Below are 15,774 nucleotides of genomic sequence, written 5' to 3' on the forward strand. Positions count from 1 at the left end.
CAACGTTTTGGTGCCCTTGCTCCGAACACAGCAGCCAATCACAGAGCAGTAGCATTATGCAGGCGGTCTTTTTCACGGGAATGGTACCGAATCTAACATCTGCCACAGGTACCTCACAGCACATTTCGTCATCTATATACTTCTTGCATCTCCAATGCTCGGGGAACAGCTTCTTGGAGCATTATATGATCGCTGACTAAGCCACAAATATTACAACCTACCATAAACACGAACTGATATAAACATTAAAGGACGAAACCATACAGTATATTCATAAAACAGTAAATAAGGCTGATACACCATTAACGTCTGCCGGAGGCGGTGGCGCATGGCAACCCTCTTGCTTGTGGCTGGTGGTGTACTGCAACATAAAGAACACCAGCCGCTAATTAAATGCACGAAGCCCCGCCCACCATCTCCATGATTTCGTCCTTAATATGTTTATATCAGTTCCTGTTGATTGTAGGTCTGAAGATGATCTAATAAGAATATCGAAACCGGTCACCGCACTATAAATGTTATGCGATCAAGACTGCTTCCAGTTTATTTATAATAATTACAGATCGCTGTTTTCCTATATAAGAACTATGTTCCTTACAATGTTAATAGTGTTCTAATTTGTAACTCAAAATTTCCTGTATATGCGTATTAAACTTACAGCATATATTCATGGTCAATTTGCGAACTTATGATAAGATAATGGTACATTACATTAATCACTATGAGTGAATACAGGAATATCTCGCCACATCCAGAGCGGCAACTAGTCTCTAGTCAAATCACGGATTTCAAGCACATAATAAACATTGAAACATGGTAAATTAAACATACGAATCGGTTGAATCATCTAGTGTGATGCTTATGTTGATCTCATAATGTGTTTCCCTAGGGAGGAATCCCTAGCTATGGGCCTAGTTGCATGTAACTAATTAAACCTTTTAAAATCCTTGACCAATTTATTTAATAGTTTATTTGTTTAATAACTTTAGAAAGCCATCTTTCCTCTGGCATTCTTCCAAGGTGTCCATACCGTGTTAGACGTTTGTTTTTAGTTGCATCTACAATATCTTTGGTAACCGCCATCTGTTCACATAGCACTTCATTTCTGATTTTGTGTTTCCTTGTTACTTCACAACTTCGTCTCTTAAACCCTATTGCCTATAATTTATTCTTTTTGATGTCTTGTTATTCCAAATAATAGAGTGTAGCTGCTTAACCGACACCTTCCCTTTCCCATTCTGTGCTCTACTGCTTCGTTGATTTCACCTTAATCCGAAATGACTGTCCGCAAATATTTATATCTTACAAGGTAACGTGGAAGAATAGTATGCACTACCACTTTTTATTTAATTTAAAATGTCTTATGTGATATATTTTACCAGCTCTTAATAAATTCTGTGTAACATGTTTTATAAGTCCTCCCTATGTTTTCTACTGTACTGCAATTTTTATGCATACTAACGCCGGAGAATCAAGTGTATTCTCATATATTCTATTTTTGTAAATTAATTTCTTTTTATCTTTAGAGTATATCTTGCCTTATCTAAGCCATTTTAGCAGTGCATTATAATACAGTATAACTATTTTTTACATTTTTCTCGACAGCATGTAGAGCACTTTGAATTTTGTTATTACATATAGACAGAGATCTTACATAATTGCATTACCAAATTATGGCTTGGTAAAAATATATACCCTGTATCTATGAGCTCTTTTGATGTATTGTCTCAATTTGTTGTGCTGCACTGTTGGATGTATCAATGGTGAACATTTTGTGCCTTTTGTAGTTTTCCTTTCCGTTATTTTCAAGTGAAATGTATATGCAAACAAGGTAGTACGTAATTTTACTGTTGCCATATTCTGTGTAAGTACCCAAGCCAGTGTAAGACCTTTTCAATAGATAACATATCTATTTTTTGCTAGTCTGTATCAAATTTCCGTGTCTTATCCACTTGCACCTGTACGATGATAAAGAAAGCTACATGTCGCAGCAGATGTAAGAGAATGTTATGATATGAAGCTTACAAAATTGGTATCACTGTAATGAACTATCTCCGATAAGTGCACATACAGTCTAACTTGTGACTGTATTTTCGAGCAAGCGGCCTCAGTTCACATGTAGACAGTGTGTTAGGACATCGATTTGTACTGATTTATGTGGAGGATGTAAATTTGATAACAGTTCACGTCAACTACAGCATTCTACGTAGGGCAGAGTTTCGCACTCTTTTGATGCTGTAGGCTTGGTTTTGAAGATGACATGTATGCAAGTCGGAGAAGTTTAAAGCCTGATATATACTGAAACAATATGTAAGTGATGCATTATTTTTCGCCAGCTTTTGCAGTACCACTTGATAATGGCCCAAAAGTCGAAACTGGAATTGTGAACTAAATAATTTCCACAGTCAACGGCGAATATTATTTCCTTTAAAAATATTTACATGATCTACTACATTTTACCACCGACCCATAACCCATGTCATGATCTATTCCTATACCGCCAACAACCATTTGCTTTCATACCCCACTGCTCATATACTTCATTAAGCTTTCTTAACATATAATATACATCCTCTTCTTCCTCGGTAAAACTGACTTGATTATCGGAGAAATGTACCTGTTGTGTTGTTCATTAGCGCACTGCAGTGTGCTAAAAATCGAACGCCCATGACTAGAAGTAAAGCATACAAAGAATGTAGCAGCCAAGAAAGTCAGTAGTAGACTTTTAAGATCAAACTATTTATGATCTCCTTTAACCGATTTGCAAACAAAACCACAATTGTTACATATGAACTGACAATGCTTTAAATAACGCAAAACGCGTCTGGTCGAAATGAGACCACACACAGCCGCAAAAGACGGCATAATTCACGTTATATCTTTTGACGTTCGTACTGCTCTTCTTTTGATGGGTTCAGCATCTTCTGTTTTTCCTCTATGGATTGTGTCACATTTTTGACATTATGCTAAGACGAAACACACAAGTGATTTGTAAGCAGTCTCCATTGTAGACTGACTACCTTATCCTAGCGTGCCGACAGAGAGAGCTGTGACTTTCTTTATTCGCAAATGTGCCTATGTGATCATTTCATGTATGATAAATTGTTCCACGCGGTTATTTTGAAGTTGATTGAATATATTCATGATTTACTGACATTGTAGACATAGAATTTTTTCGATTTGTGACGAGTACAGTTTCAAATTTCTTAATATTTGAAACAAAATGCCAGTCTTTGCATCACTCTGAAATCTAGTCAAGAACTGACAGGATACATGTGCCATTTCTTCAAAGAAGTTAGTACTTCACTATAGATGTTAGTACTTCATTATAGGTCACTTTGGGTGCTTTCTTCTGCAACTATTAGCATCTCTGAGGTTAAGCAACATACTGTAAGAAGTAAGAACCTTAAACAGTCATTACTACATACCATAATTGGCTGAATTCTCGTTACTTGAAAACAATGCACGAAACTGAGTAAAACTGCGTCCTAAGAAGGTACAGACAGGGGAGAATGAACAATTAAATGAAATTGCACAACCAAACAGTAACTTAATTACATGACTGCCTTTTACGTGATTCATTGCTAATCTTTACAGCCGGCCGCGGTGGTCTCGCGGTTCTAGGCGCTCAGTCCGGAACCGCGTGACTGCTACGGTCGCAGGTTCAAATCCTGCCTCGGGCATGGATGTGTGTCATGTCCTTAGGTTAGTTAGGTTTAAGTAGTTCTAAGTTCTAGGGGACTGATGGCCACAGATGTTAAGTCCCATAGTGCTCAGAGCCATGTGAACCATGTGTAATCTTTACAGATATCCACGGTCGTGACCGTTTTTAACCAGCTAAGTTGCTGCCATTAATGAAAGTCATATCTTCAAGACACAGAGCAGCAGGTGATGTATCTTTACAGTGCCCAGTGTGACTCTGGCCAGGTGGCACATAATAATTTCAGGGAAAAGCTATATGGTTCAACTTCAGGGATCTACCAACCAGAAATCATTAAAATGGCTGACAGAAAGCCAGCGTTATCTCCATACCTCCTGCTCTGCGTAGGTTACGTCTGTAGTTTACGGTCTGGCTGTTGCGATAGTGGGAAAGACCTCAACATATTGAGTGCCTGATACTAAACGTTGCTTAACGTAAACCTTCATATTTCTGAATGATGTTTTCAGAAATAAATCCTACCAACAATGCAGGCAACCTGAGACACAAAACACTAATTTGTAACTTCTAGTACTTTTTCCAGAGGTTCAAAAAAGTGTCACGTGCCCGACTCAAGATTACGTTTATACTTCGCAACATGGTAGCATTGATATTCTACTTATTTTGAGTGTAAGTAAAGGCGGTTGCAGTAATGAGCATGTAATTCTCAGATTAACTAACACGTATCTCGGTGACCCATTAACGGTTTGTAAGGTGATTTGAAACTCGTTTCCGCATGTTTATGATTACTGTATTTAGTCATAGCATTATTATTCGTTTGACAGATGTTTCAGGGAGTCGTATCGCCAGCGACGGTTGTAAAGAGGACGAGGTCTTTCCTGGCCTACATGACTCACAGTGCTCTCTTCTGCTTCCTCGGACAGTCGATCACTGATCAGGTATGTAGACGCACTCCTCTCCACACCTGTCATGATAACAGTGTAGTTTATTATTTTCAATCTTCAATTCTTCATAGTTGCAAAACACACAGAATCCCCCATCCCGTTTGTATTAACATTTCTATGGGGGGAGAGGCGTAAATGCATGATCAGATTTACCTGCATTCATCTTTTGCATCAGGTTTTGTGCAGAGACCACTGGCACACCGGTGCAAACAGTTCTTATTCTTAAAAAAAAAAAAAAAAAAAAAAAAAAAAAAAAAAAAAAAAAAACAGAGGTTTATAATTTTCTTTGCTGCCTTTTTCACTGCTATTTTGATAAGTAAATGTAGCTGGTGTTGATTTCATCAAATAAGTTAGGCAGCACAAGGAATTACATTAAATTCAATACTTTATTCTAGAACACAACTCTGTTGTCTCCGCACTTTTACATCTTCTGCAGCATACAGCTTTCTTTATCATCGTATTGTCGCGAGGTACAAGTGCATAAGACACGGAAATTTATGTGTGTGCCATATAGGGTGCCCCTCTGTCTGTTACAACGTACCGATAGCAATGAAACTTTATGCAACACTTTCAAATACTAACGTGATTAAAGTCTCACGTTCACAGTTAAATGTGTAAACACTTTGAGTCAGCTAATTTAGGTGTTTGCTCGAGCTGCTGAAATAACAATATACACTCCTGGAAATTGAAATAAGAACACCGTGAATTCATTGTCCCAGGAAGGGGAAACTTTATTGACACATTCCTGGGGTCAGATACATCACATGATCACACTGACAGAACCACACGCACATAGACACAGGCAACAGAGCATGCACAATGTCGGCACTAGTACAGTGTATATCCACCTTTCGCAGCAATGCAGGCTGCTATTCTCCCATGGAGACGATCGTAGAGATGCTGGATGTAGTCCTGTGGAACGGCTTGCCATGCCATTGGACCAGCGTTCGTGCTGGACGTGCAGACCGCGTGAGACGACGCTTCATCCAGTCCCAAACATGCTCAATGGGGGACAGATCCGGAGATCTTGCTGGCCAGGGTAGTTGACTTACACCTTCTAGAGCACGTTGGGTGGCACGGGGTACATGCGGACGTGCATTGTCCTGTTGGAACAGCAAGTTCCCTTGCCGGTCTAGGAATGGTAGAACGATGGGTTCGATGACGGTTTGGATGTACCGTGCACTATTCAGTGTCCCCTCGACGATCACCAGTGGTGTACGGCCAGTGTAGGAGATCGCTCCCCACACCATGATGCCGGGTGTTGGCCCTGTGTGCCTCGGTCGTATGCAGTCCTGATTGTGGCGCTCACCTGCACGGCGCCAAACACGCATACGACCATCATTGGCACCAAGGCAGAAGCGACTCTCATCGCTGAAGACGACACGTCTCCATTCGTCCCTCCATTCACGCCTGTCGCGACACCACTGGAGGCGGGCTGCACGATGTTGGGGCGTGAGCGGAAGACGGCCTAACGGTGTGCGGGACCGTAGCCCAGCTTCATGGAGACGGTTGCGAATGGTCCTCGCCGATACCCCAGGAGCAACAGTGTCCCTAATTTGCTGGGAAGTGGCGGCGCGGTCCCCTACGGCACTGCGTAGGATCCTACGGTCTTGGCGTGCATCCGTGCGTCGCTGCGGTCCGGTCCCAGGTCGACGGGCACGTGCACCTTCCGCCGACCACTGGCGACAACATCGATGTACTGTGGAGACCTCACGCCCCACGTGTTGAGCAATTAAAGACTGTGATGGAGCTCCGTATGCCACGGCAAACTGGCTGACACTGACGGCGGCGGTGCACAAATGCTGCGCAGCTAGCGCCATTCGACGGCCAACACCGCGGTTCCCGGTGTGTCCGCTGTGCCGTGCGTGTGATCATTGCTTGTACAGCCCTCTCGCAGTGTCCGGAGCAAGTATGGTGGGTCTGACACACCGGTGTCAATGTGTTCTTTTTTCCATTTCCAGGAGTGTATGTCACACACATAACCCGGGAACAGTTTACTCGGTCAACGTACCAGCTCAGCTTACTGACATATTATCATTACGATTACTTAATTAGTGACGAACCGCAAAATTACCATGAGACTGACACCGGCATACCGGGGTTGGTGCATGTGTGATGAACAGCCCTCAGCTTCCCTGGGTTTTTGGCGATAAAATGCATGTACTTGAGAAAATGAGGCAACGAGCCGAATACCGAAATGACTTTTAAAGCTGAGTGACAGTGTGAATGTGGGTGTGTGCGTCGTGTTGCAGAGCGAGAGCCTGCTGCACTCGGCGTTCAGCTGTGGCTGGTCGGACGCCGACCCGCCGATCAAGAGGCCGCTCACCATCATCATGCTGCGGACGTCACGGCCGCTGGTCATACGCTTGGGCAAGTTCTTCACGCTGTCCAGGAACACGTACATGCAGGTAAACGTTGCAAGAGCCGGGTCAAGACTCGAATATACGTCCGCCTCGGTAGCTGTGAGATCAGTGCGGCGGATCGCTACCCGAAGGGGTTGGGCTTCGACTCCCGGCCGGATCTGAGATCTTTCGAGGATGGGGACTGTATGTTATGTTTTCCTCATATTCGTACCGTCATAAATGACATTCACATACTGAGATGGCTGTGTGGGCACTTGCCGAAAGCCACTAAAAGCATTAAAAAAAGACTCGAATATGGTGTCTAGTTTACACCTGAGCTTCATTCTCCGATCATTGTAGGGCAAATAATTTTCAACAGAGGAATAGGCAACAACAGACTACCGCTCAACAGCATAAAATTAGTACGAAGTATGCTGGGAAGTCATACATCGTTCATTGTGCGTAGAGTAAGAGATATTAGTCCGTCGATGCCACTGCCTCATCATGGACCATGGATACTGTGAGGTTTTTGTGTATTTCTTCATTTGCAACGGAGAAAATATATAAACGAATACAGTTAAAATGCACGATGCTAGAGGCAAAGTCTCAGTAAACATGGCCTCTAAAATTCATACCTCAGCTGCTATGAGCACTTTCTCATATTCGATACTGTGAAACAAATGCTTTATTGCATGCTCTCTGCCGGCCGATGTGGCCGAGCGGTTCTAGGCGCTTCAGTCTGGAACCGCGCGACCGCTACGGTCGCAGGTTCGAATCCTGCCTCGGGCATAGGTTAGTTAGTTTAAGTAGTTCTAAGTTCTAGGCGACTGATGACCTCAGATGTTAAGTCCCATAGTGCTCAGAGCCATTTGAACCATATTTTTTTGCATGCTCTCTGCTCTCCTTGCTTTGGGAGGAGTTAGTATGGATCAAGACAGAAAGTTCTGGTTAGGCAGGTGTAGGGTAGTAACAAAGAGTATAGGATTACTGTGAACATCTCGGGGATAAGAGGTTTTCTCATCAGAATCTATAGCAAACCAACACCGACAGTAATATTTCATGTAGACATGCCGTCTTCGTAAGCAGAAAATCAAGAGACGAAGAGAGTATATGAGGATAAATTCAGTACGTACATGGAGATAAAAATCTAACTGACATTGGTATTGGAATGCGGTTGTAGAGGAAGGAATAGAGGAAAGGATTATGGGAGAATATGAGATTGGTATTAGGAATGAGAGAGGAGAAAGACTAACTTAGTTCTGCAATAAATTACAGATGGTAATAGCGAACACTCGGTTCAAGAATAACAAGAGAAGGATATATACTTTGAAAAGGCCGGGAGATACAGGAAGATTTTAATCAGAATACACCATGGTCACGCACACATTCCGAAATTAGATATTGGACTAAAAGGCGTACCCATGGGCAGATATAAAGGCGTACCCAGCTACAGACATAGACTCAGTTCACAATTAGGGAATGATGAAGAGTACGCTGAAGTTTAAGAGACTAGTCAGGAATAATCAGTGCGCAAAGAAATACTAAGGAATAAAGAGATATGCTTGAAGTTCTCTGAGGCTATAGATACTGCAATAATGAATAGCTCAGTAGTAATTTCGGTTTAAGAGGAATGGACACGTCTAAAAAGGGTAATCACGGAGTTGGAGAGATAAACTTAGGTACAAGGAAGGTAATTGTGAGGAAACCATGGATAACAGAGGAAATACTCCAGTTACTTGACGAAAAAAGGAATGAAGCAAATAAGAACTGCAACGAAATTGAAACGAAATGGTGGCATAAAAATGTGAAGAATTCGAAAAAGAAATGATTGTTGGAAGGACTGACTTACTATATAGAAAAGTCAAAACACCTTCGATGCAATTAAAAGCACGGGCGGTAACATTAAGTGTGCAATGGGAATTGCACTGTTAAATCCAGTGGAGAGGGTGAATAAGTGGAAAGAACACATTGGGGGCCTCTATGAAGGGGACGACATACCTGATGTAATAGAAAAAGAAACACGTGTCGAAAGGGAAGTGATAAGGGATCTAGTGCTATAATCAGAATGTAGAAGTGCTTCGGAAGACTTAAAATGAAATAAGGCAGTTATGAAAGATAATATTCCATCGGAATTTCTAAAATCATTAGGGGAAGAGGCAACAAAACGATTATTGACGTTGGTGTGTGGAATGTATGACGCTGTCGATATACCACCAGACTTGGAATAAAACAGCATCACACAATTCCCGAGACTGCATGATCCAATAAGTGCGATAATTATCCCACAATCAGCTTAATAGCTCATGCATCCAAGTTGCTGACAAGAGTAATACACAGAAGAATGGAAAAGTAAATTGAGCATGTGTTGGAAGACGACCAATTTGGCTTTAGGAAAGGCAGTTCTGACGTTGCGGTTAATAATGGAAGGGAGACTAAAGAAAATTCAAGGCATATTTATAGTGAGGCGAAACAAGTGCTGTATCATTGCACGCGGTTCAGAGACGAGCAAGTGTGCCGGGCTTACCCCACTTCACTGCTACGAGCCACTTCATCATAACGCTGAACATACGAAGGATTGCACCATAATATAAGAGGGAAATTAAAAATTAAAAAAGTTCCTCCAAACTTCGTCACTGTATGCTAAGGTGTATGAATATTAACAATGGAAAGTCCTAGAATTATCAAATGCATATGTCAGGACAAAAAAAAACGACTTTAACAAAGTTATAAGTGGCGCTGAATAATACGACTACGAAGTTTAAAAAACTGGTCAGAATATGGAAATGCATGGCACAATTAAAACTTATAGGTCTCAACTCGACCAGAGAAAAATTTTGGTCAAAATCGCCGTTTCTACGAAAACTGGAAGGCGCAAAATGTTAGACTCAAAAGATGAATATTTATTAGTAATCTTACATCTAATAATCTTATGTATGTGACACCAGTAAGCTACTTATTTATTAAAAACCAAATTTGGAACGGAAACGTCCTTATTCAAAATAGGTTAAATATCATTTTTATTTGTGATGGAAAGTTCTGCTTATAGCACTAGATTGCATTAATGCAATAATACAGCTGCACCAAGTTTCAAGACCGTATTGTATATAATAAAATTACAAGGAATCATAAACAGGCAGTTCATAGATCATGTTCTACTCCCGGTTACGTTCTAAAGTTTCTTGCCGCTAAAGTTTAAATGCAGTCGAGGTAAAACTTTTTCAGTAACAAGAGCAAAATTAACTCTATTTACATAAAAATTGAGAAGATTGTAAATTGTTAAACGACAGAGATATTAATTAATACATGTCAGAGAAAGGGCTGTGCGTACGGCGATCAATAGCTAATGATCCATTTGGCGGTCCACTGCGTCCATATATCAACACGGCCAGAGAGTCACTTGAGAAAAAACACTTGGCACCAAGTTTTCCATCTGTCCACCTCAGTCATATAGCTCTGCGGTCTGTGCCTCGAGGCCTACGAGAAAGATAGGCTGCAGTGCGTACATCACGAGGGTAGGCTTGTGATCACTCGCTCGCTCGTTCAACCTAGCAGACAAACTAAGTTTCTACACCTGTTAGCTCTTAACTAGGTGTGTACGTACAAACGACTACTGCATCTTCTACTGGAATGCACTACTATGGTCTTTTACTGTTATTAGTCCTACAATGATCGGAAGCCTTTAGGACTACTTATAATTTGTTACGGCTGTACTGGGGTACAAAAAATTTAAAATCATGAACAGCTGCATAAGGCACCACTTCCTTCGAGGACAGTTAAGCAGAAGAGACTAAATGCTGTAAACAATCCGTTATACCATTTATATCGAGCATTGATCTTAGTTTTTGTTGTAGTACTGTTAATCATTAAGACTTCATAATAGAAGATTCCTGTCGAAGATGCAGTTCTCGCCCAGCTGCGAGTTAACAAGTTTAGAAACGCATTTTATCTGATGAGTTGAGCGAGTTCAGGCCTAACTGCGTGAAGTACACCATGTGATCAAAAGTACCCGGAAACCTGGCTGAAAATGACTTACAAGTTCGTGGCGCCCTCCATCGGTAACGCTTGAATTCAATATGGTGTTGGCCCACCCTTAGCCTTGATGACAGCTTACACTCTCGCAGGAATACGTTCAGTCAGGTGCTGGAAGGTTTCTTGGAGAATGGCAGCCCATTCTTCACTGAGTACTGCACTGAGGAGAGGTACCGATGTCGATCGGTGAGGCCTGGCACGAAGTCGGCGTTCCAAAGCATCCCAAAGGTGTTCTGTAGGATTCAGGTCAGGACTCTCTGCAGATCAGTCCATTGCAGGGATGTTATTGTCGTGTAACCACTCCGCCAAAGGCCGTGCATTATGAACAGGTACTCGATCGTGTTGAAATATGCAGTCTCCAACTCCGAATTGCTCTTCAACAGTGGGAAGCAAGAAGGTGCTTAAAACCCCAATGTAGGCATGTGCTGTGATAGTTCCTCGCAAAACAAAAACGGTGCAAGACCCCTCTATGGAAATCGCGACCACATCATAACACCACCGCTTCCGAATTTTACTGTTGGCACTATACAAGCTGGCAGATGACGTTCACCGAACATTTGCCATACCCACACCCTGCCATCGGATCGCCACATTGTGCACCGTGATTCGTCACTCCACACAACGTTTTTCCACTGTTCGAATCGTCCGATGTTTGCGCTCCTTACACCAAGCGAGGCGTCGTTTGGTATTTACTGGCATGATGTGTGGCTTATGAACACCTGCTCGACCATAATATCCAAGTTTTCACACCCGTCATAGTGCATGCAGTGGATTCTGATGCAGTCTGGAATTCCTGTGTGATGGTCTGGATAGATGTCTGCCTATTAAACATTATGACGGTCTTCAACTGTCCGCGGTCTCTGTCAGTCAACTGACGTGGTAGACCTGTTGGCTTTTGTGCTGCACGTGTCGCTTCAAGTTTCCACTTGACTCTCACATCGGAAACAGTGGACCTAGGTAGTGACACCCAATCACCTGACCACGTTCGAAGTCCGTGAGTTCCGCGGAGCGCCCATTCTGCTCTCTCACGATGTCTAATGACTACTGAGGTCGCTGATATGGAGTATCTGGCAGTAGGTGGCAGCACACTGAATAGGAAAAACGTATGTTTTTGGGGGTGTCCAGATACTTTTAATGACATAGTGTATGAGCCGCGGCCTGTCTTTCTCGTGGTTCTCTGCTGTTCCTCAGATGACGTCAGAACTGGGCAGCTATCAAAAGTGTTTTCAGTAAAAGTAGAAAGTGAACTCGCGACAATTGTACACCGTCCCGGCTTGCTTAGCTTTCACGGAAGTTACTGTTTGTGTGCCGCCCACAATGGTGAGAAAGCCGCGTGGCAAGTGGCGATATTATTTTCATGTTTAAGACGAGAAATTAACTTTAGAATACGGAGGCTTATATCTTGTGCACGTGAACTTTTGCTCAATATACCAACCAGCAAAACCTCAAAACTTATATTTATAGTCGCAGTTCCTGAGCCCGCTGAACAAACACCAAGCAGGATCATTTCCTTTCATTGAGCACAAAGAGTAATGTGGATTTGCAGACTGGAAATTGTGGTCAGTATAATCTCCATCACCTTCTGGCTGACCGCAAAAATAGTTTTCAGGCTCTTGTAAACGGAAAAAGTAAGTGCAAAATACACACAAACAATTTAAGCGTACCTTCAAAACGACTTAACGAAGCAACAACCGTTTTGATTATTTACCAGAAACTCCATAATAGGATTTGTCGACCTGAAGAAAGCGTTTACAAATGTAACTGTTGCAAAATGTTCGAAATTCTGGGAAAATAGTGGTAAGGTATAGAGAAAGACGGGTCATATACAATATGTGCAAGAACCATGATGGGACAATAAGAGTGGAAGACCAAGTACGAAATACATCGATTAGAAAAGTTGTAAGACAGGGAAGTACTCTTTGGCCAGTGCTTTCGAATCTATACATCGAAGAAGCAATGACGGAAATAAAAGAAAGGTGCAAGAGTGCGGTTAAAACTCCAGGTAATAGAATGTCAATGACAATATTCGTTGATGACATTGCCATATTCAGTGAAAGTGAAGCAGATTTGTAGGACCTGCTGGGTGGAATGAACAGCATATTGGGTACAGAAATTGGTGTGAGAGTAAATCGAAGAAACACGAAAGTAATGAGAAGTAGCAGAAGTTAGAACAGCGAGGATCTTAACATCACAACTGGTGATCACAAACTATATGAAGTTAAGGAATTCTGCTACCTACGCCACGAAATAATCCTTGATGGTTGAAGCAAGTAGGACATAAGACACAAGCAAGCACTGAGAAAAAGGGCATTCCTGGCCAAGGGAAGTCTGCTTGTATCGAACTTAGGTCTTAATTTGAGGAAGAAGTTTCTGAGAATGTATGTTTGGAGCACAGCACTGTGTGGCAGTGAGACGTGGGCTTTGGGAAAACTGAAACAGAAGAAAATCGAAGCATTTGAGATGTAGTGCTACAGAAGAATGCTGAAAATGAGGTGGACCATTAGGTAACGAATGAGGATGTTCTATGCAGACTTCACGAGGAAAAGAATACATGGAAAATATTGACAAAAAGAAGAGAGGATGAGAGGATGTCTGTTAAGACATCAGGGAATAACTTCCCTGGTACTAGAGGGGGCTGCTGAGGAAGATAGAAACTGGAATACATCCAGCAAGCAACTAAGGACGTAGGTTGCAAGTGTTTCTGTGAGACGAATAGATTGTCACAAGAGAGGAAATCGTGGAGAGCTGAATCAAACCTGTCAAAAGACTAATGAGTAAAAAAAGAAGTATGGACCAAAACAACAACAAAAACCATCCAGCAAACAGTGATTCAAAGACGCGTACCTTAAATGCTATGAAGACTTGTTCATCTTCGCTACTGGGAAACACATCTGTTCTGATGAACAAGTCTTAATAACTCTGAAGGTATTCAGTCTTGAGCCCATGTTACTGGACACTTCTTTCTTGTTTTTGTCCATACTATGTCCACCCAAAATATGGAAAGCAAAGAGCTTGAACAGTAAGAAAATTTCATCACGGTATAGTAGACGAAAATGTGGTCGTGGCTCTTCTGATATGCACTTTAGAGCCTTTGCTTGTTGGAATTTTCAGCTATTAATTTTTTCTATTAATTATGATACACTCTGTATATGTGGATACTGTCAGTACCCACTACTTACGTAATTCTAGGATCAAGGCTAATACCATCTAGAAGTTGTTCATATATTTCCTGTGTATATTGCCACCAGGTACCTGTGGTCTCTCGTGTCTCGTTAGAGAATAACAATGTAATTATGAGTTATCTGGTTTGTTAAACTGATGCGCCCTCGATATCTAAGAATTTTTCCTATCAACCGATCCCTTTATTTAGTTAGGTTGTGCCACAATTTCGTCTTCTCACCAACGCTAGTCAGTACCCGCTGATTAGTTATGCGATCTACACAGCAAACCTTCAACATTCTTCTGTATCGACATATTTCAGAAGCTTATATCGCTTCTTGTCTGGAATGCACACCGTCTATGTTTCACTTCGGTACAGTGGCCCGATATGTATGTTCAGAAAATAAACCTTTCAGTATAATGTCGTTATATCTCTTTCCCACTGTATTCAATAAAATATATGAGATGCATATTGTGAGCTCTACATTAGTAAACCTATCCATAGTGCTGTGTATTACTGTTACCGCGCAAATAACACTACTAGAGAAGCAAACCCGAGGGTGAACACATCGAGACTAAGGGCGAATACTGAAAAGTGAATTACCGTTGTCAACAGCGATTACCGTGAGAGTATAAGACTAGTTCCAAAAAAGGCACACAGTGCATACCGTCAACATTTGCACTCTAGAGCAGAAATTTTCATTGAAGTTCATATACTGAGGTAAATGGGAACATGAAATCGAATAAAACACAATTACTCTTTAACGAGTTATTGGAGATCATGGGTGCCCTAACCAAAATTATCAGAAATACCTGAGCAATCCCTGAAATTTTTAGCCGATATAATAGACTTGACTCCACTTTGCATACATTAAAATAATGGTCGACGCTTTAGAATCCATTGAAGAAAGTGGTGTTTTGTATTTTTTGTGTAACGTCATTTATTATATCGACCGCCAAATATGGTTTGTTTGTTGATGCCCTCGTAAGCCACATATTTTTCTCTTTGAGAAAATTGTGATAAGAACAACTCTAATAAAACTGATAACTTCTAACGTCCTACCATTTGATCTTAAGCATAATCCTACTACATGAAGAAAATAAAAACTTCTGATTATAAGCATTCCAAAATACCAATAAAAACTTTCCATTTTGGGGTGAGAAACTGCAGATTTGCTTAAAACCACATTTTTTATATTGTGCCAGCATGATTCCATTTTTAAAATGTTTGTCATAATTTCATGTATTTCTCCGCACATCTTATCTTCTTCTCCTATATTAATACACATTACTTTATTTGCAGATAATAAATACCTCATACACTATATTCAAGGTGTTGCTGAGCTTACAAAAAAGGATACAAGCACTGGAGAGTTCGAAGCCACGACTACCTAGGACTTCAGTTGAAGTTTGTTTTCATCACAGCCTCTGACGAAAATGTCACAGACAGATATATATAAAATACGAACTCATCAGTCACAATGTCACTAATTTAACAAGATTAATTAGTCGATACTGTCGTCGGAAACCACGTATTTCCACAAGTTAGGAGGCCAATTAACACCATGCGATTTTGCTCAAGGAAATAAAATGAGAGAAACGCTTTCACTTACACACACAGTCACACGAAACACATGAGACA

At 41.3% G+C, this 15,774-nt stretch overlaps 1 protein-coding gene across 1 annotated transcript; it reads left to right on the forward strand.

Annotated features, from left to right (window-relative positions):
* The first annotated feature begins 4,545 nt into the window (after window positions 1-4,545).
* On the forward strand, window positions 4,546-15,564 carry LOC126195721 (odorant receptor coreceptor-like). Its single transcript, XM_049934350.1, has 3 exons — window positions 4,546-4,596; window positions 6,855-7,010; window positions 15,436-15,564. Exons 1-3 carry the CDS (start codon window positions 4,546-4,548, stop codon window positions 15,562-15,564), a joined length of 336 nt encoding a protein of 111 aa, XP_049790307.1.
* The last annotated feature ends 210 nt before the right edge of the window (window positions 15,565-15,774 follow it).

This window comes from Schistocerca nitens, chromosome 7 (genome assembly GCF_023898315.1).
Source record: "Schistocerca nitens isolate TAMUIC-IGC-003100 chromosome 7, iqSchNite1.1, whole genome shotgun sequence".
In the NCBI taxonomy this organism is placed as follows: Eukaryota; Metazoa; Arthropoda; class Insecta; order Orthoptera; family Acrididae; genus Schistocerca; species Schistocerca nitens.